The 21,192-nt window shown below is 42.4% G+C and overlaps 1 protein-coding gene across 1 annotated transcript; it reads right to left on the bottom strand.

Annotated features, from left to right (window-relative positions):
• Nucleotides 1-12,170: 12,170 nt before the first annotated feature.
• Nucleotides 12,171-20,122, bottom strand: LOC125016054 (protein Ycf2-like). Its single transcript, XM_047598220.1, has 5 exons — nucleotides 18,472-20,122; nucleotides 18,074-18,171; nucleotides 14,157-14,279; nucleotides 13,860-14,081; nucleotides 12,171-12,176 (listed from the first exon to the last, which is right to left on the bottom strand). Exons 1-5 carry the CDS (start codon nucleotides 19,835-19,837, stop codon nucleotides 12,171-12,173), a joined length of 1,815 nt encoding a protein of 604 aa, XP_047454176.1. The 5' UTR covers nucleotides 19,838-20,122.
• Between the last annotated feature and the right edge of the window lie 1,070 nt (nucleotides 20,123-21,192).

Here is a 21,192-nt window from a genome sequence, read left to right as displayed (position 1 = left end):
GTGTGGGTTGATTCTCTGGTTTATATTTATATTAATATTATTGCTTACTCATAAATACAAGGATTGATAATTCATCTGTTGTTTGTTCTCCTCCAGACACTGGATTAAGACTGAATAAATCATGTCCACGCATGGGTGGAGCAGTAAAGTATATTGGGGCTTCATCAAGAACAGTCAACTTGTAAAAGACAGGATCAAAAACTTCTGTCAAATGAAGTTGATTATAGCCTCTAGGACTCTCCACCCATATATGTTTTTAATTGGGGTTATAAATAACTGACTGATCCTAAATCTGAACCTGCTATGGACATAACTAGGACATAACTAAGGTTTTAAGGAATCCACACCGTGTCCTCCATCCATTGTTGTGTCCTTCAGCACCGTCTGCACAAGCATGATGAAATCTTCCACTTCTTCTAAACCCAGCCCCGCCACATTATTCCCTCCCTATTCCCTATGTGGGAATGTTTCAGCCACAACATAGTTGATCCTGGTATTGTTGACACTGATACCACTGAAGTTTAAAAGTAAAGTCAGCAGAACGGCTTCATTATAAGAACACGTCACTCACTCAGATATCAACCTTGAAACGCTTCAACAAATTAGAATGAAAACTACAGATAGACATATTCCAACTTGTTCCTTTGACGACAAAACATGTCCGTGGATAGTGTCATGACAAGCTAGATTCTAAGGCTGTCAGCTATTCGCAACGATAAAAAGATTTCCTAGTTACTCCAGCCTGGTATACTGGTCTGTTTTTCCATTCATGAGAAATACTCAGGTCCTGACTTATAGCTCAAAATGTAGGCTGGCATACTTTTGCAGCTGCTGTTTTGTTGTCATTAGCAACAGTGTTTGGACATTTGGAAACTCTGTGACCTCAATCTGACTTCCTACAAGGATCCATGAGATCTGACTCAGTGTATGTGAGATGAGGGCAGGGTGGAAAAAAGAGCGACGGTAAGAAAGAGCAGCATGAGTGTGGATAAAGAAAGAAAGAAGGCCCAGTGTAACAGTTTGAGTAACACTGCATGTATAAGAGTGATCCATGTGGAGCTGTGAGACAGTTTTTGACCCCTTTCCAGTGTCACATCCTGTCAGTGAAGCAGCTCCAGGGGTCCTCAGCTCTGTGTCTTAGCCAGCATGGGAATAAGAGAAGAGCTCAGTGGACAGTTTCTGTCAGTTCTTTCTTTCTTTTCTCATCCCTTCATAGAGCAGAACGACACCAATGTCTTCAGTGTATGTAGACTTGCAGTGGCTCTTCTTCTGCTTTCTGTTCTCCAGACACTATTAACTGAAGTGACATTAAATATTAATGAATATTGATTGTATTTGTTGTTGTGATGCTAATTACACAGTTAAATGGATTGTAAACAACCTGATGTCAGATAAATGTTTTTAAAAGTTTTAAAAGAGATTATTCAGTGTAGTGGACAGAGATGCAGAGTGAGGTCAAGTGATGAGTCTAGACTGCACCATCTCTTCTTCTGTGTCTTAACACTATTTAACAGGAGCTTAAGACCCCAAGGAACAGGAAAGAACAGAGAAGGAGCTGAAAATAATCTGGCCAAGAGTCGTGTATACGTACAGCACCAAAGACCAAAGTGTCACTTAAACTGTGATTGAGATTATACAATTTAGACGCACCAACTACAGGAAAGGACCCTCCCTAGGTCTCTACTTCCCACCATTTAGCTGCACCTCAGTTTCTCCTATAAGTGTCTTGATTACTTGCGGACATGGCTCTACTTTTCATCCGTCTTTTTATTTAGTTTGTGAACTCACTCATTATTTTTGAGATGTGCAAGAATGGAGCAGATGCAGGCTGCTTAGTTCTGCACATTTTTTATTTTTTGGAGGCTTTGGAGAAGTCTGGCCTTCACTGTTCATGAAAACCAGAGCTTCTGTCGGAAAATCTCCTGCTGACTGTTGTGGAAGGTCGACCTGTTGGGCCCAGTTTCCAACAAGAACCAGCTTCTAGTTTCCTCCCACTCTGGTTTTAATGCACTTCAGTCAGTTGCAGTAACCCTGTAAATCCTATTTGCAGCTTATTGGTTCCAATTTTATTTTATTAGCAGAGAAAGTTGTGTTTGTGACACTAAAGAAACACTCAGGAGTGTAATGACGTTATTTAAAGTCTTTGTTTGCATGTATTTTATTGGTATTATAGTACAGCTAAGAATCATAAACTTCCAAAGCACAATTCTCATTTTCAGGCTGACCAGCTTCCCCTTCCTCATCATCCCCATCATAACCAGACTGGAACCGAGTGTGGAAACAGTGTAACACGTGTTTTGTGAAATCAGATGTTGAAATGACGTGCTGTGGTAATATCTGCTGCAGTCATGTGTGTCTGATAAGTTGTGTGAGTCAGTGCTGCCATCTGCTGGTGTGATGTGGTTACTAGAACAACATAACAGCTCCAAGATAAATGTACTAACTGGTATATCATTTATTTATTTATTTCTACCTGTTGTTGTCGCACCCATCACTATCTTTCATCCTGTCTGACTCTCTGTCTGACCTTCTTCATTAATACTCACTGAGAGAGAGAGAGAGAGAGAGAGAGCGTTTGTGTGGGAGTGTTTTTTTTTATGATTTCACTAAGTCCAAAGGATGAATGAACACAATGAGTTGAATAGATCAGCTCTTTGCTACGGGGCCGTTCCTGGACGTGAGGTTAATTCTCCGTGGTTACCGGCCAGCGGTGATGTAAAGAGTTGAGTAACAGTGAAATTATGGGATGGACAGAGAACTGGAGAGAGACACAGAGTTATGTAAGTGGACAAACAGAGTAGGATCCAAACTGCTGAGTTCGCTCCATGATCCTCTGATCCGATCACGACTCTCATGAACGTCCATTGTGGTGTAAAGTTTGTAGGAGAGCTGGATTCTGGTTCACTGTTTGTTGTGTGTGTGTGTTGAGGAGTTATCCTCAGTGAGCTGTTACAGCCAGTCTGTCTCTGTGTGGAGGGACTCGGTGCAAAATTTAAATTGCTAAATGTGAAAAAGAATAATTCAAATCTTAAACAAACTGAGAGTGAGACAGACTAGCTGACAAACACTTGGCAGAACAAGTTAAACTGCATCGGTTTGTTCGTTACCAGAGCCTTTCTCTAACCTCATGGGAGTAGATTCAACTTTATACTGATTCCTGTAGAAATCTAGAAGTAGAACTTGTAAATATTTAATGATCTTTTACATCTGGATGATCTTAACCTAAATGAACAAACAGTCAGTCAACCAGAGAGCAAAGTCTTGTCATGTTATTTCAACAACACGTCAGACAAAGATCCCTTCAATGTCAGTGGTGTGATAATAAATCCATCAAGTTTACGTGAAGTTGAGTTGACGTTATGTAAAAGATGAACATAACAATCTGGACTTGTTCCACTTCCCTTTCAATCTGCCGACCAGGACTCTATGATCTCATCTGTAGGGTTCGTGACATATGATCACCTTGGTACGACTTCCCTCATGTAAATTTGTGGACTGCCTCTGACATTTGACCACATAGACGTACTCTCCTGTATTTCATGTGTGACTGGAGGCAGCTTGAACCGCGGTCTAATTCTGGACGGGCCTGGGCTGCAGCTCAAACACTTCTAAAATAAAACATTTGAGGTAATAAATGATTCTAAACTGATTAGCGTAGCTATTAATCCGCTCCTAAGACTATTATACAGGAGCTTATATCCGTTTCTACTCAGAACCAAACGTTGGGATCTGTGGCAATAAATGGAAAACCCACTGAGTGGAGGTTTGGCAGCGTTTCTGCTGCAGCTTTGCTTGCGTTGTGCAGACTATGATTACCACTGGAACCACAGTCTTTTCCGCTGACCTGTTGCTCAAACCGTTTGAACACTTACAGTAAAAAACAAAATCCCCTGTTCATCTATTTATCCTTTGGCTCAGACCTTCATCTTCATCACTGAGGGTTAGCATGGCATCTCTACCACACACTATAGGCCACTAGAGGGCCTCATATACCTTCCAACAGACTGCATGAGGGTCAGGAAGTGATCTGTCTTTAAGATCACAAAACAAATAATTCACAGCTGGCTAATTATGTTCACTGAATTTATGTAATCTGTGGTGACTTTGCTAAAGAAGAGAACAGTGACTATGACCTATCGGTGGCACTTAGAAGCTCTTGTGCCCTTCAGAATTTTCAGAATCCATTCAGGCAAAAGAAACTGAAACATTATTCTTTTGTATTCATTTATTCAGGAAAAAGAACCGATATGACGTATATGTGCTGTGCAAAAGAAAGAGATAGTTCATTTCAAGACCAAATTATAGTATTGATAATTGTACTTTGAGGTACCTTTTAAGGAAATTAATAGATTTGCACAGTCAGTAAAACATTCAGCTCCTTCACTATGCATACTGGGCATAGTATGTTAGTATGAGTTCACATCAAGAGGTAAGAACTTGGGACAATTCTTCAAGAGGTTTGAAACCATAAAACTGTACCAAGTATGAGGTTAACTAATAAATAAAAAATAACTAACAATAGCTGTTTAACTGATAGACTAAGATAGGAAGCAGTGTTTCTGCACGTGCTGTTATTTTAACCCTTCTGTAACACAATACAGGTTGAACAGGCACACTAAGTTACTTCTGCATCTCATTATGACTTCAGTCTTCTCACGTCTTTTATCCTGTCCTTCATCGTGAGCGCCTCTGAGCCTCACCTCGTCTCATTTTAGTTCAGTTCATGGCTGCAGTGGAACTTGAGGCCAATTACTGGTGGAATAATGTGATTAAAAGTGGCAAACGTTTTCTCTCTCTGCCTAAGTCACTCCTCCTCTGCTCCCTCCTCTTGTGTAGTAAATATAATCTCTCTTGACCAACAGAGTAATAGTTCGGGGAGAGCGGTCTAGTCACGTCCTCTCCGCTTATCAGACCTTATTACCCAAATGAATTTGGTTTGGACAGAAGTTTTCTTTCTAATGAGCTTTGCATTTCTCACGAATTGATTTCCGCTCCCTCCTCTTCCATCTCTGCCTCTCCTTCTATCGTTCCATCCTTCACTCTCTCTTTCACCCAGTCTTTTACCCTGCCTCCACTTTAGCCCCCGCTACCGCCACCCCCCCCCCCGACCGGGTATTAATATGTATGCGTTGAGCTGGGGTGCACGCTGTGGGGAGATGGGGGCTGGTGTGCGCTTGCACCTACGCGGGTGTGTGTGCGCGAGCGTATGTAGTGAGGCAAGCTGAGGACAAAGCCAGTGGTGATAATGAGGCCGCAGGGACATAGCCAGACAGGCCCCTCTGTGTGTGTGTGGATGTGTGCGAGTGTCCCAGGGACTCAGGACCTCGTCCGCTTTCTCCTGAGTCCACAAATTCAATATTGCGCTTGCTTAAACCTGCTAGCTTCCACTGCACACATCAAGGGACACGCACGTGCACAGACACATGCCTTCAGGGACGTGATACCGGGGCAACATTTTGAGGAAGTTGACGAATAGTGGTGAATGAATGGGGGGAAACACGTGAGCCTGTAGGAACCAGAGTAACATGCTGAAGATGACCAACAACACATGCCTCACAATGATTTCCAAAAAAATATATATTATATGATAGGCTGTTGCGTGTCTTGTGTCTTTATGGATTTCCTTTCAATGGAACTGTTTTCAGTAATAAGAGGAAGGTAGCCAAGTGCAGGGAACAAAGGGAAAGGCAGTAGCAGATCTGCTCAGGTGAGTATCCGACGCTTCCAGACGACGTCACAATGAAGGGGATGCTGCGGTCGCGTTTTATAATTGGTTGGTCAACAGAAGAGAACTCAAATTATTTTATTTTATTACTTTTTATTACTTTATTACTTTATTTTTTTCGTATGAATAATGTGCTGTCATCCTATTTTTTTGTGTTTTGTGGAAAATTTAAAAAAATGTGGAAAAATCGTCAACACCTCAGTCTGAGACCAAACTCATGGGTTGGTCAGGTCGTGAACACTGGCTGAGTTTATGATGCTCTAGATGTGTAACTTTCCTTATGGAATCACAGTCTGCCTGTCAACTTACTCCAAATATCTTTAAGTAATCAGCCTTCAAACTCAACCATGAGTCTGCCACATGTTCTCAAATGAAAAACGAGTCATCTCTGATCATTTAAATACCAATAACTTTGTTTAGGTGTCATCTCTTCCTCCAGCACAGTTATTCTTTCCCTGACGCCTCTCTCTACCTCTCCCACTATCAAACTGTCACTCATTTTAATCTCCAATTTTCTCCTCTATCATCTCATCCCTGCTCTCAGTCTTCTACTCAAATGCACCACATCATCTCTCTGTATCCTTCTGTCACCTCTCTGCTCCCCTTTCACCTCCTGTTTTGCTTTTTCGACCCTATCATCTTCCCTCTGTCTGCTCTCTCATGATTTTAATTTTTTTTTTGCCATCTCTCTTTTTCTTTCTGTTGTTCTGTTCTTCCTCCCTATCCCTGTCTCTCTCTTTGCTGCCTCTGTCTTCATTCCCCAGGGGGTATTATCTCAGTCGGAGGCAAATCTGCCCAATTATAAACCTCATCTCCTCTCTTTCTCGCACACACATCGGCTGCATCCGCGGCTCCGCACACGCACACGCACACGCACACATCCTCTCCGTCTCACACATGCACAGAAGCACGAGCGCAAATACGTTCACACAAACAGAAAAAAATCCCACTTCCCTATTTTGCTCTTCTTCACTGTCTGTTTCGTTGCCTCACAACACAACACACACACATACACGCACACACAGACTCACACACCAAGCTTCCCCTCCTCTCTCTGTCACACCTTAAAAAGCCAATTATACACGTTTCCTCCCTTTCCTCTTCTCTCCTCCTCTCCCTCTCCTTTCCTTCTTGCCATCACCACTCTGATCTGGGGTGAACCAAAATGAAAACAAGGGAGGAAGAGGAGAAAACCGAAGAGGAGCCCAAAATAGAGGATAAGGGAGAGGGTGAAATCTGGAGCAGAGGGGAGGAAGGCAAGGAGGCGAAGGAGGCCAAGATGTGATCTGATAGACTGGAAAAGCAGATTATAGAGGACGACGAAAAGGACGGACACGAGGAGAGAAACCCAAAAAACAGAGGAATAGAAAAGAGGAGTGGAGATAGCGTTAATTGCCAGTTTTAGTGCTGGGTTGACAGTTTCCTGTTGCGAGCAGAGCTGATTGGACGATAATGATGCTGACTACTGAACTGCCGCACTGCTGACCCAATGGAAACGGAGGGAGAGGAGGGGTTGATCGTAGATAGGAGCGCACAGAGGAAAGGACGCAAAGAGCGAGACACAAAATGATGAGAGAAAGAGAGAGAGGGACGAACAGGGTGCTTAATGTGTTGTGTTTTCGTTTCAGCTGAGAGTTATAATTACACTGTTGAACTGCAGGTCCTGAAACATTTGCATACGTCTCTCTCTTACACACACATACAGCAGTCAGTGTTTGTAAATGAATTCTTGCAAACATCTTTAATCTACTGCCTTTATTTTCCAATGTTAGCGCTGAGCTGCGTCCATATGTGACTAAGCTTAGTGCCTCACTTGTAATTAAGTGACGACTGGAAAACTATGCAACTGACAGGAAACTCCACTACTATTAAATTTCATCTCAGCCGAACTACAAACGCACCGAGCCTGCTGACGTAAATAGGTATTAAGATGCTGTGGGGTGGGACAAAACAAATGTCAACAAGTAACTTAACAGTAACTCATGTGAGCTAATACCAACACAGAGTGTAGTAGTGCAGTGTGGTCAGTGACAGACTGAGGCTGACGATACCAGTGTTAGTGTAAGAGACAGCAAAAAAGAGTGAAGAAGAATTCTCTTTCTCCATCCATTATACATGCACACATACTGTACCTTGCTCATACAGAGGTTTCTGATCCAGGACCGTGTCCCCACTAAGATTACACAGCAACACAACTGCATTCTGGACAATCCCACTGGTAACGTTGCTGCTGTTGGCCTTGAAAGAAGAACAGAGACAGGATGACTGAGTTACAGGTCAGTGTGTTATCTTATTTTCTGCTGAAGGTCAGAGGCTGATGGTTTCCTACGTAGGACATGTAGGTAAAGTAGTGACCTTCCAAACACTGAGTCCATCAATGAAACAACATTTATCATATTGCTACAAACTGCTAGGACTCTACTTAGTGGCTTCCTCTTTTATTTTCTGATCCTTGGTGTCCTCACTTCTTAATTACAGCAGGATCACTTCCTTTTTATTTAATTTAATTGTTTATTTAAAGACAATTACTCACCTCAGCACATATTGTTGTTCATTGTTTAGTGTCCAAATTGCCTCAGTACCTTGTAATCAAGTCTCCTTTGTGCTGATTACTCTTTGTATTGAAACCTTGTCTGTACCTGACTTTGATCTGTGCCTGAGTCCTGGTAAATGTGCCTGCTGGTTCTTCTTACTGTGGTTTTTAGATTTGGCTTATTGACCCTTGACAGATTGTCCAGGTTGTCCTATGGGTTGCTTAATAGTTAAGTAATATAGTAAATAGTTAGCTTAATAGTCCCTGGTGCACAGTGTAGAGTAGAATAGAGGTCAGTAGTTTCTACTATTCTCTTTCTCTTATCCCCTCTTTATTCTACTTCTTTTCTTTGCCTCCCTTTACTCTTTCTCCTAACAAAACCATCTCTCCGTCCCCTACAATAAATCACATCTCCTTCCTCTTCCTGCCTCCATTTCACTGTTTGATCCTCTGTGAGATGCACCAGTTCTGCCTGCAGGGTCTGTGCACATCAGTGTGATCTGTGTACGGCTTGATAAGCCTGCCTTGTACTCATCATGTGCACTTGCCTGAGGGTGAAGACAATGACATCAGTTCGCCCCTCGGACAACCTGCCTGTCAGTAACAACAAATGACAAAGCTAATCTACTTTGATGGTTATGAACTAATAAGCTGTAAATGACTGCGGTGCACATCACCATCAGCATGAAACTAACAATGAATGATGAGGAATGGCAAACCACAGTTGAACTATGACCCTGCACCTTAACACAGAAACTGTTTAGCTTGTTTACATAGAGTATCTACAGCATATTTAAACACACACATCTCAGTCGGGTCCTCTACTCTGCACAGCAACCGACCATTTTAGAGCCCTCGTCTTCAAACAACCTAAGGACCTTTCATTTCTGAAGCAGAACTACTTCATCACCTAAACAAATACAATTAGCTGAGTTTCTCCAGAACAAGTGTGATCGCCAGCGACAGGTGTAATCAATCCAGATCAGAGAGTTTCAGGCAGCATAAATCAATCCAGATGTGAGCGGTGTGGACGGCACTAATGGATCCAGACGTGACTGGTTCAGACGGGAGTCGACAGTCGGGAGACGAGTTAATCAGGCTGCTGGATAATAGTGTTTAACATTCTGCATCAGCTAGTCGAGGCTGGACGGGCAGCCATGCAGAACACTGATTATTAAGTGACTGTGTGTGAGTGCGTGAGCGTGTGTGTAAAGTGGAAACAGTTCACTGCGGCACAAGTGCTTTGGTTTGCTAAAAACGGCTCACAAAGTGTCGGTGGGTGCATTAGACGGTGTGTGCAGAGGGTCAGGTGAATTAAATTGTTTACTGTCATGCCTCACCGGTAACAGACAAGTGCTGTGCGATTGCGTGTGAGCTTTCGTGTGCGATCTTAATAGTGGGGTCCACGTTCCCACTCTATTAACCCTTCCTCCTCTGTGTGGATGAACTGCCAGTCAATTACACTCTAATAGGTCCACACCACACAGACTCATTTGCATAAACACATCTACGAGGGTTACAAGAGTGAGTGAGAGGAGAATGAGAAAGAAATAGATGCAATATTAAACTGAAGAATATTAAAATGCAGCAGAAGGGCCATAAAATAACACAAACTGTGATAACTTGACTTGAACGGCTGATTTACTACAACTTACTGACTGATTGAATGTCTACTTGATTTATGGATTGGCACAATGAAACCTAATCATTTAAATGAGTCTGGTCTCTTACCGTAAGGAGCTGGAAGACTCCTGGTAGCATCTTACTATATTTGATCAACCTGCAAAGGACGGAGAAAGTAAAACACTGAGGCAGCAGAAGAAAAACGAGGGCCTGGAATTAATTTAATGTATTCATCGCACCGTTCACACATGCATCTTGAACACACAAGCAGACACACTGAGCTGTTTCATCTTCATTAAGTTTACCGTTCTGCTACGGTGGCTCCTGTCTGATAACGGTGGGATTGGGGAGAGCAGATAAGGTCAGAGGAGGTGAGAAAAGAGAAGGAAGGACACGGAAAGAGGAGATTAGAGTTGAATAGAACATGGTTAGAGAAGATTGAATTTGGAAAAGAGAAAAAAAATGGAGAGAGACCGGAGAAGAGAGGGGGGAAGATTCAGACAAAGACGACTGAGGGTCGGAGGAAACAATGAATGAACGAGGAAGTCGAGAGAAAAGAAAAGTAATGTTGGTAAACACACACTGAGAAAATAGAAATAAAGCTGAAATGGTAGAAGAAGGAGAGATGTATGTCTATATAAGTAATGACATTCATTGATTCATAGTCAATTACTGTGTGGTTGGATTGTGTGTAAATACACACACATCGTCTTATTGTGTCTGTGTTCATAAGAAATAAAGAAAACACTGAAGCTGTAAAGGGAACAAAGCAAGTTTAAATCTGACAGGTCTTAATACGCTGAAGGTAACGGAGCCTGTCCACTGATTTAAGCATCCGTCTTAGTTCTAACTAGGATTTATAGCCATCAGCCATCGTCCATCAGGCATCAGACGTAAAGTGTTGAACACTTTATTTACAGCAAACACTGTGTCCCCCACAGGTGGCCTTATGTTCATGGTTTCTGATAAGGTTTATCACTGTATTTCACAGCATACTCGAATCTGGTGTCTACTGCCACATTCTCACACTTTCTCTGAAAGCATATATTTATCATCTGCAAAGCAGAAAATTAATGCCAAAAGTCACGTGACAGTGGAAAAATTGTGCCAAATGTCAGAGCTGTAGAATTTGTGGTGGTGGGCTAGTCTTAGAAGTCAGTAAGTTGAAAATGTTAACAACATTAATCGTTCAGATTGGCACCCAGTATCACAGTGGATGATCGATCTGACAGTGTTACTTAGCAACAACTGCTTCGAAACGGTCTGCATGATGTTCGATACCAGCGATTTCCTTTCCGATCTGATAAGTGAGATTCAGACTGGTACCGGCGATACCGAACCGATGCTTTGTGTAAATAGTATATACAGTCAATGATAAATACACTCTAATGTGTCTAGTAAATCTTAAAAGTAGCATATTTCAAATCAAAGGTTCATAGAGAATACAACATCAGACTTATTTATTTATTTTAAACTTGAAAGTATATTGAGGTAGAGGGTCTAATTTACTATGTAGCTGTATCGATATATAAACTTGAGAATCGATTTTGGAGCATATTGGACTTGTTATCTGGAGTATCGATATTTCAGTATCGATCCGCACATCACTAACGGTCTGACGTTTGGCTTGATGGTGAAACCAACCGTCTTCACAAAAGAGAAGATGAGGGCTGAATACTGTTTAAATACCTATAATTATGTCTAGCATTATTGGAACGGCCATGTACAAGATTTAACTTTACTTTTTGATTCTACTGAGGAGTTTTGTGTTTTGAGACGAAGTTCAACCCAGCTAAGGCTGGATAGCAAACGAACCAACGGCTACGTCTTGACAGTTGACGAACTGCACTAGGTAAGGGACCGCAACCATAAATTTAACTAAATATGTGTTATACATGCGATAGTTTCATAGGCTAATATAAGACAAAATGTTGTTACATGTGTCAGCCTATGTTTAGCAATCTAAGAAGTAGCCGCTGCGATTTTTTGCCGTTAGCTAACGTTAAGCGCCTCCAGCCGTTAGCTAACGTTAAGCGCCTTCAGGCCTTAAAGGTTCTTTTAACGGTGGTGGGCCGTCAGGGTCTGCAAGGCCTTCTCCTTTGACCTAAAAAATATCTGAATTTCATGTATACCTATTAGATAAATAAAAGGTCTGTTCGCTTCCTTTCATAGCTTTCCCCCTGTTGGCGCTGCTTCCAAAGTTCATGTCATATAAAAGCTCTTATCCAATCACATTTCAGTCATAATTTGTTGCTAGGGTGTAGGAAATCTGGCAAGAAACCTTCAGAATCAGTTCTGCAGACATTAAAGCATAAAAATAAGTGTTGGTTATACTGTTGCTTTAAACAATCCGATTTTGGGTTGAGAACGCAATGGCCTTCCATCAGGTGTAGGTTACCCTCTGATTGGATCACAGAGAGCGATATAGCTTGAGCTAACAAACTGCATCTGTTGTGAGCTCGACTTGCAAAAATATAGATGTGGTGATGTAGTAGCTGTTTTGTCGCCGCACAATGAGAAGAAGAAATTAATTTGGTTGAGGATTTACTGTCAAAGCCATTTGTTAGATTCTGTGTTCATTAATTCTTCAGAAAGGAAGACCAAGACTACTTCTTGCTATCTATTAAACATTTATTGAGATATAGAAAAAATAATTAATGTAGCAACACAGTCCCTCCTTGGTCCGCACAAGCTTTCCAAAGAGGGAAATTTATTTTTAATATACCGGCATACTGGTGTGTCCGATTACACAACCTTTGAAACACTGCGCTGCAAGACACTGTTTAAGACCGGACCATTTTCAGTAGAACGCTTCTTAACAATCTTGAGGCAAGGTCAGCCTCCAAATTCACTAGATTGCTTCTTGTTTTTTTGAGATCCCGAACCAATTATCAGCAGGATGAGCCATACGGTCCCTTCATCTCAACCCATAGGACCCAGAGGCCCCCACTAACAACATCCTGCTTCCACAAACTACGGGACACCCTCAAAAGCCACATGTCCATTCTCTGATGAGTCACAGCTGTTTAGGAGGCGGTCACAATGTTATGTCTGAGCAGTCTAGCTGTCCACTGCATATGAAACCTCCACCATCAGCTGACCAGCTTAGCCTAATAACTTTAAAAGTCAGTGGTCAAACACTACTACACAAAACTCACATTTTATACCCAATCTAACCACATATTGAAATCATTTATCGGGAAAACCAAAGGAGGTATCAACCAACGATTTGGTTGGTTACCAACCAAATCGTTGGTATCAAGCTGGATGTTGCAGAGCGAAACCAAGTCAGTGTTTGGGTCAAAGCATGTTGACAGTCCTCCAGGACCTAACTTAAGAAGTAACTTAAGGAATTAAGTTATGACATTTTTTGACTTCATCAAAAAAATACAGCATAGATCGTAGAGTCGAATTGTACATTCGAGAGATGGACATATGCTCATTATTTTCAGTTTGTCAGAGAAAAGGATGCGAAGAATATTATAGTAAAGTGCACTTTGAAACCTAAAGATCTCTCTACCTTGCAAAATAGCACAAATAATTTAATGAAACATCTAACGTGGTGCCACCTTTCTTTAGGTGTTTGATTACAGTATACAGTAGGAGCTTCTAGCAATATTGAATGTGAATACACATAAATTTATATTATCTCTATCACGATATGTATTGCGCCATGACCCATAAGTGCAGCCATTAATTTGTACTGTAGTTAGCGTTAAGCTTGGTCTTAATGCCATTCCACATCACCTTCTACTGGATGTGTAAATGAGCTACAATGAATGCAATAAGATCTATTGAGAATGCAAAATCTATATTTCCACTTAGTTTTAACTTAAAAGTAATGCGAAAGTAATGTAATGCCTTACAATTCAATGACAGTAATATCAAATCTAACTACTTTGAAATTACAGTAGCAAGTAATAAGTAATGTGATATGGTTTCAACAGTGATTAGACACAAAAGCAGCCACTGGCTAACAATTTTCCCAAGTTGAACAAGTTTATTTGTAAAATGGTGAATAAAGTGCGAGGGGAGAGGGGCTGGCTTCCGGGGATCCCACGAGGTGCAGTGCAGGTGATGGTGGCGGCGAAGGTGAGGTGTACAACGTTTGTTGGTTTGGGCTGGCAACTCGATGCACTGGAACAAGGCACTCACAAGCACAGAGGTGATATCAGCAGGAGAGCAGGCTGACAAGAATACCTGACCAAGAATACCAAGAGAACAGATAAGTGCCACAGGTAGGCGGGAAGGCAAGACACAGGAGAAGGGACTCACATAGAGCGATGGAAGGTAATCTGGCCTGGCAGAAGCAGAAGCAACGATCTGGCGATGATTAGCAGGGAGACCGGGGTGTTTATGGAGAATCTTGATGACTGGATGAGAGAAACCTGAGGCTGCCTGCAGGAAGAGAGTTGCCATACACAATGCACATACAGACAACAGAGAGAAACATGTGAATCACAACAGACAGGGCAAGACTGACAGAAGGGGCTGCCATGACGAATCACAACATAATGCATTATGTTTTTGAAGTAACGGTGCATCATCATTACCATAATTGCAGATTTTTTTCTAGAAAATGCAACTTACCAGTGTTCAGCCTCTCTTTGAATTTTGTCCATTGGTGAGTTGTGGTAATTCAAATACTGCAAGCTTTTTTTTAATACACAGGAGAATGTTCAGGTCTTTAAGGGTTAAATAACATTTTAACAGCTCCTCCACGTTCTCCTGCTGATTAATTGTCTGATAGGCCCCAGTTTGTGCAGCTGGACGCTCCCTGTCAGACAGCGTGTGGGAGCACCACAAGGGACTGTCCTGTCTCCAATTCTGTTCACTCTTTACACCTCTGATATACAAGTTCTTTGATGACTCTACAGTGGTAGCATGTATTAGAGATGGGCAGCCAACAGCAGCAGGTAAGAAGTGATGGGACATGCAACCACACTTCAACCAAAACCTCTCTCCTCTGCCAAGACTGGAAGTAAAATACTAAGACTTAAATAAGAATGAAAAGAAAGTGTAAAAAATAGAAAGGCTGTACAACATAAACACACTATCAAAATAAATTCAATTCAATTCAATTTTATTTATATAGCGTCAATAACAATACAAATTGTCTCAAGACGCTTTACAAGAACTGGCCTGAAACCACCAGAGCAACCTGAAGGCAAGGAACAGCTCCCTTTTAACAGGAATCAGAACCCAGCTCATATGGAGGTACTCTTCTGCTGAAGGCCAGTCATTTAGAACAGAGAAGAGAGAGAGAAAAGAAGAGCAGCAACCTTGCACACTGTTTACAAACATACAGTCCAGATTACAGTCCGTAATCCTTTTTAGCTCATTGTAGTGGCGAAGCAACAGTATATATTGGACCTAGACATACAACAAGGGTCAATATCTGATGCAGCACCATCAAAAGCACGTAGTCCACCATTAATGTTGTTGCTATGAGACGTCGGGGGCTAGAGGGTTGGGGGTTGAGGGGTGAGAGTGAGGCAATTTGTCATCTTGTTCTTGGCATGCTTGTACAGGTCCCAGTCTTCACTACTGTAGGCCTCTTCCTTGTCCTTGCGTATCTGTCTCAATCTTGCAATGAACCATGTGCTTCACAGTCTTCACTACAGGCTTGGCTCATTTCAACTTTTCCCTGTAGGCTGGGATGAGACGGACCAGGCAGTGGTCAGAGAGTCCCAAAGCAGGCCAGGGAACAGAGCGATATGCGTCCTTTATTGTAGTGTAGCAGTCGTCCTAGGGTTTCATGTGGGACACTTCACATGTTGTCTATATTTTGGCATTTCAAACTAGAATGATTAGAGAGAGGTGTCTTTTCTCCAGGTCCGTGTTCTGGTTGGTGAGGACCTGTAACGGCGAGGTCCTGTGGAATATGCACACCGACCAGCATAAACTAGGAGAACTTCCACAGTGAATAAAAGGGTCTCCAATTTTTGAAAAAGTAAGTGAGTGCTCCATGTCTTCTTTAACACTGTGACATCTGTGCACCAAATTTTGTTAATGTAAAAGCGCGTTCCTCCTCCCTTTGCCTTCCTGGATAGTTCTGTACAGCGATCCACATGGAAAAGCTGGAAGCTCGGCAGCTGTAGTGCGCTGTCCGGGATGTGTACACTGAGCCAGGTTTCAATGAAGCACAGGGCGGTAGAATAGCGGAAGTCTGAGTTCTTGGTTGAGTGCAGCAGCAATTCATCCAGAGCCATTGGTTTCCAGTTGTGTGGACTGGAGAGTTGACCCTAACATCTCCGTCTAAAACCACAGAGAACTGCTGCTTCTCTTTTTTTTAATCTAAATTTGGACAAGTCAGGAGTTCACTCTTGTCAGAAATGAGACAACTGGGCATTTTGGACTTTTTTTGAGAGACCTCGTTGCTGCTAGACCCCCGAAAAGAAACAAACAAGAAAAAGGACAACTCGACTTTTTGGTGTATTGTTGGCACCCACGACTCTCCCACCCTCAGCCATCGTGTCAGTTGGAATCTCGGCAGAGTTCAGGTGTACAAGTCTGTCTAAGAGAACATCTGTGAATAGATGGAAGTAATGTCTCTCAGATCATGCCCTCTTTATGACAGGTACTTTAAAAGGAGTAAAGATTGTATGAAATATCACCTAATGGACAGTACGGTTTCTAGATTGCACCTATTGTTGACTCAACTCTGATGGAACACGATGGCCAGGGGGTGAATGACCTTTTTACTGTTAGACCTCCTAGACCTTCCCCCCCAAAAAGGCACCACGTAGGCAACAGCAAAAGGGTTGTTCATCCCCCCACCCTCTCACCCACGGCCATCGTGTCAGTTGGTAATCTCAGCAGAGTCCAGATGTAAATATCTGTCTAAGAAAACGTGTGTATAGATGGAAATGATGATCAGATCATGCCCTCTTTCTACTCCTCTTACTTTAAGAGGAGTAATGATGGTCTGGAACACCACCTGATGGACAATCCTTTCTCCAGATTAGACCTGTTGATGACTCAACTCTGAAAGAACACGATGGCCAGGTGCTGAACGACCTTGTTGCTGTTAGACCTCCTAGACCTTCCCGCCAAAAATGATACAAGGTAGGCAACGGCAAACGGGCCGTCACCCCGCCACCCTGCCACCCACGGCCATCGTGTCAGTTGGTAATCTCAGCAGAGTTCAGATGTATACGTCTGTCAAAGGAAACGTCTGTGAATAGATGTAAGTGATGTTTCTCCGATCATGCCCTCTTTCTGACAGGTATTTAAAAAGGAGTAAAGATTGTCTGAAACACCACCTAATGGACAGTCCTTTTTCCAGATTACACCTATTGACGACTCAACTCTGATGGTACACGATGGCCAGGAGGTGAACAACCTTGTTGCTGTTAGACCTCCTAGACCTTCCCCCCAAAAAAGGTACCAGGTAGGCAACGGCAAAAGGGTTGTTCACCCCGCCACCCTCCCACCCACGGCCATCGTGTCAGTTGGTAATCTCAGCAGAGTTCAGATATATACGTCTGTCAAAGGAAACGTCTGTGAATAGATGTAAGTGATTGTCTGAAACACCACCTAATGGACAGTCCTTTTCCAGATTACACCTATTGATGACTCAACTCTGATGAAACACGATGGCCAGGGGGTGAACAACCTTGTTCCTGTTAGACCTCCTAGACCTTCCCCCCCAAAAAGGTACCAGGTAGGCAACAGCAAAACGGTTGTTCGCCTCCCCACCCTCCCGCCCACGACCATCGTGCCAGTTGGTAATCTCAGCAGAGTTCACATGTAAATGTCTGTCAAAGAAAACATTTGTGAATAGATGTAAGCGATGTTTGTCAGATCATGCCCTCTTTCTGACAGGTATTTTAAAACGAGTAAAGATTGTCTGAAACACCACATAAGGGACAATCCAGTCTCCAAATTACACCTGTTGATGACTCAACTCTGATGAAACACGATGGCCAGAGGGTGACCCTGTTGCTGCTAGACCCGCTAGACCCCCTCCCCCAAAAAAGGTACCAGATAGGCAACAGCAAAAGCCACCACCCCTCCCCCTTCCTTATACACACACACACACACACACACACACACACACACACAAAATTTCCTCCCCCCTTTTGTTCCTCTCTGCTACTGCTCTCTTAATCACTTAAGTTTGGTTGCACACAGCTGAACAACCTCAAAACATTTACTGTTCTGCTGCGTGTAGTACGTTGTCTCCTTACAGTTTTTGTATGTCCTCCATCTCCTGCACCTTCTTCCAAGTGTGTTGTTGTCTCAGCAACCACCTTATTGTTTGTGTTTTTTTCTTTCACCGTGTCACCTGGAATGAGACATTTAAAAAAAGTTAAGTATGGAGACACAGGTGACTGTTGTTGTAACACTGACAATGATACAGACAGAATGCAGTGGCTTAAGGAAAGAAAATAATTTACATCTCTACAACAGAAATATTACATGGAATTTATCATTACTCATAGTTTCAGCCGGTGGAAGGTGATAATTAAACTAAAGATACAGAACAAATCAACATTTTGCAAACTTTAGTCAAGAGTTTTATTCCGATTTTATCTCTGTCATTAAAAGTTTGCATGATGTCTCCCTGTATAAAGGTGTTCCTTACTTGTTTGCGGGCTGATCCTGGCGCTCCTGTTGGTTCTTCTGTTCCTCCGGAACCTGACCAGCCAAGTGCGGATCCTACTGAGAAGGCCAACATTGTCCCCTTGCTCTTGTCTTTTTCTCTCCTCCTTTTTTTCTTTTTCTTTTTTTTCTGTTGTGTCCTCGTTTTCTGACTCGCCTGTCTCTTGCTCTTGGATTTCAAACTCTTGTTGTTCCCTCTCCAGTCTTTGAACAGATACTTGCGTGTTTCCTGCCTCTTCGGTCCAGAGTCTTTCCTCTTCTTCAGAGCTGTCCAATCCAGACTCCTCGGAGACCGTCAACGGGCTGATAGACTGAAATGACAAAATGCTCAAATCAGAGTCATCAGGTAACCTCCAAGGGCCGAGAGGGTCAAATAAATGACTGCTGTCGAAGTCCAATGCAGACTCCTCTGAGATTGCCAAAGAACTGAGGGATCCCCTAGGAGAACGGCTCTTATCGCTGCATCTGGTTTCCTCTAAGCGTGAGAGATGGCTTTTGCATCCACTAGAAGAAAGGCTCCATCCATGGTCCTCCAAGCTTTTGAGAGAGCTGGGGTCTCCACTAGAAGAAAGGCTCTCGTTGCTCCGTCCATGGTCCTCCGAGCTTGTGAGGGAGCTGGGGTATCCACTAGAAGAACCTCCGTCGCCACTAAATCCCGGTTCCTCCCAGCTTGTGAGAGAGCTGGGGTATCCACTAAAAGAACCTCCGTCGCCACTAAATCCCAGTTCCTCGAAGCTTGTGAGAGAGCTGGGGTCTCCATTAGAAGAACCTCCCTCGCCGCTAAATCCCATTTCGTCGAAGCTTGTGAGAGAGGGGTCTCCATTAGAAGAATGGTCCTCGTCGTCACATCCTTCGAGCTCCCAGCTTGTGACAGAGCTGGGGTCTCCATTAGAAGAATGGTCCTCGTCGTCACATCCTTCGAGCTCCCAGCTTGTGACAGAGCTGGGGTCTCCATTAGAAGAATGGTCCTCGTCGTCACATCCTTCGAGCTCCCAGCTTGTGACAGAGCTGGGGTCTCCATTAGAAGAATGGTCCTCGTCGTCACATCCTTCGAGCTCCCAGCTTGTGACAGAGCTGGGGTCTCCATTAGAAGAATGGTCCTCGTCGTCACATCCTTCGAGCTCCCAGCTTGTGACAGAGGTGTGGTCTCCACTAGAAGAATGGCCCTCGTAGCTCCATCCTGGCTTCTCCGAGCTGGAAGGACATTTCTCATCGCTAAAGGGCCTGGTGTATTCACTAGAAGGAGGACTCTCATCCCTCTGTCCGTTGGTGTCGTCAGGAGTCAAAGGTCTCTCACCCCCTTGCCCATCCCAAGGTTTTTTTTCCAGAAGTTGTCTAAAGCTCTCCATTTTCTACCAATATTGATTAACTGCAAACACAAACACACAAAGCCGCATATTACACGCTGACTCTGTTAGGTCCCCTGCAATTTGCTAAGATCCTATTAAGTCCCCAGGTGAAATCCCAGATGCATCCTGCAATTTTATATGTCGGGTATGTTTAGGTTTACAGCAGTTGGCCACCCCACGGTTGCATATGTTTGAAATAATAAAATGAATATAATAAAAAATATATAATATAAATAATAATAATAAAAAAAATAATATAATATTGTGTGCAAAATTATAGAAGAAACGCAAACAGATAACAACCCTAGCTAAGGATAGTGAGCTCCAAATGCTTGAAAGCAAAAAACAAAAACAAAAAACATGACACGTGATGTGACCCTTCCATGACCCTATTGGTGGAAAAAGCATCATATCAACCAATCAGGAAATGATGTGTCAGTGGTTGCTAAGGGAGAGGGAAAAGTTGTGGGAGTGAGGCTATATTCTATTCTATTCTATTCTATTCTATGGAGGGAGTGCAGCCAAAGAGAGAGAAGCCAGTTTAGAGATTGGACAGATTTAGGACATTTAGATGATACTTTTGGAAATGGTCGTAAATAGTTGGACAAAAATGTCTGGTGCATTTCCTGCATGTGAATGTAAATATTATTATATATATTATTATTTTAGCTTTGTTGTTTGCCAAATGTATACATAAGCTTTGGAAATTTACGGTTTATATTTGCTTTATGAGTTCTAAAAATGTTTTGTTTAACATATTTGTGGTTTTCGCAGATCAGATTTTTTTAGTTTTAGTGGGGTCTTAGGTACAGTGTGTACAATACAACATGAAAAAACAACCGTAAAGTCACACATGTTGTGCTGAATAGAATGATACCAAACAAGGCAAGGTAAACCGTTTTTAAGATTAGATACAAATGTAAAACCAAAAGTAGTAAAAAACGGCCAATTATACTCTTCAGAGTTACACTGTGGATCTAGAAGAAACAAAGCCTTTTTGAATGAAAGCTGGCCTATATTGTGTTATTTCAATTCAAAGATAATATTCAGTTTGTCCGATTGTAGTTAACATTATGTACTGTAAAATAATATGCATTGTATATATGTCAGTTAGGACAGGAAATAATCCTGAACATCCACTGTAAGCAAATCTACCACTGTGTGACAATATCAAAACTAAACTGACATGACAACAAGAGATACTGTTTAATTAACTAATACAAGAATAACTCCAGATCATGTTTAATTTAAACACCATTAAATACTATAAAATAAACTAGCATGACAAGTTCTTAGACTGCAAACCTTTCAGGCAACAGGATTTGGTGTATAGTGTAAAAAAAAAAAAGCAGCTA

Source organism: Mugil cephalus, chromosome 11 (assembly GCF_022458985.1).
Source record: "Mugil cephalus isolate CIBA_MC_2020 chromosome 11, CIBA_Mcephalus_1.1, whole genome shotgun sequence".
Lineage (NCBI taxonomy): Eukaryota > Metazoa > Chordata > Actinopteri > Mugiliformes > Mugilidae > Mugil > Mugil cephalus.
Note: the sequence above shows the minus strand (reverse complement) of the source record. Positions and strands in the feature narration are given on the sequence as shown.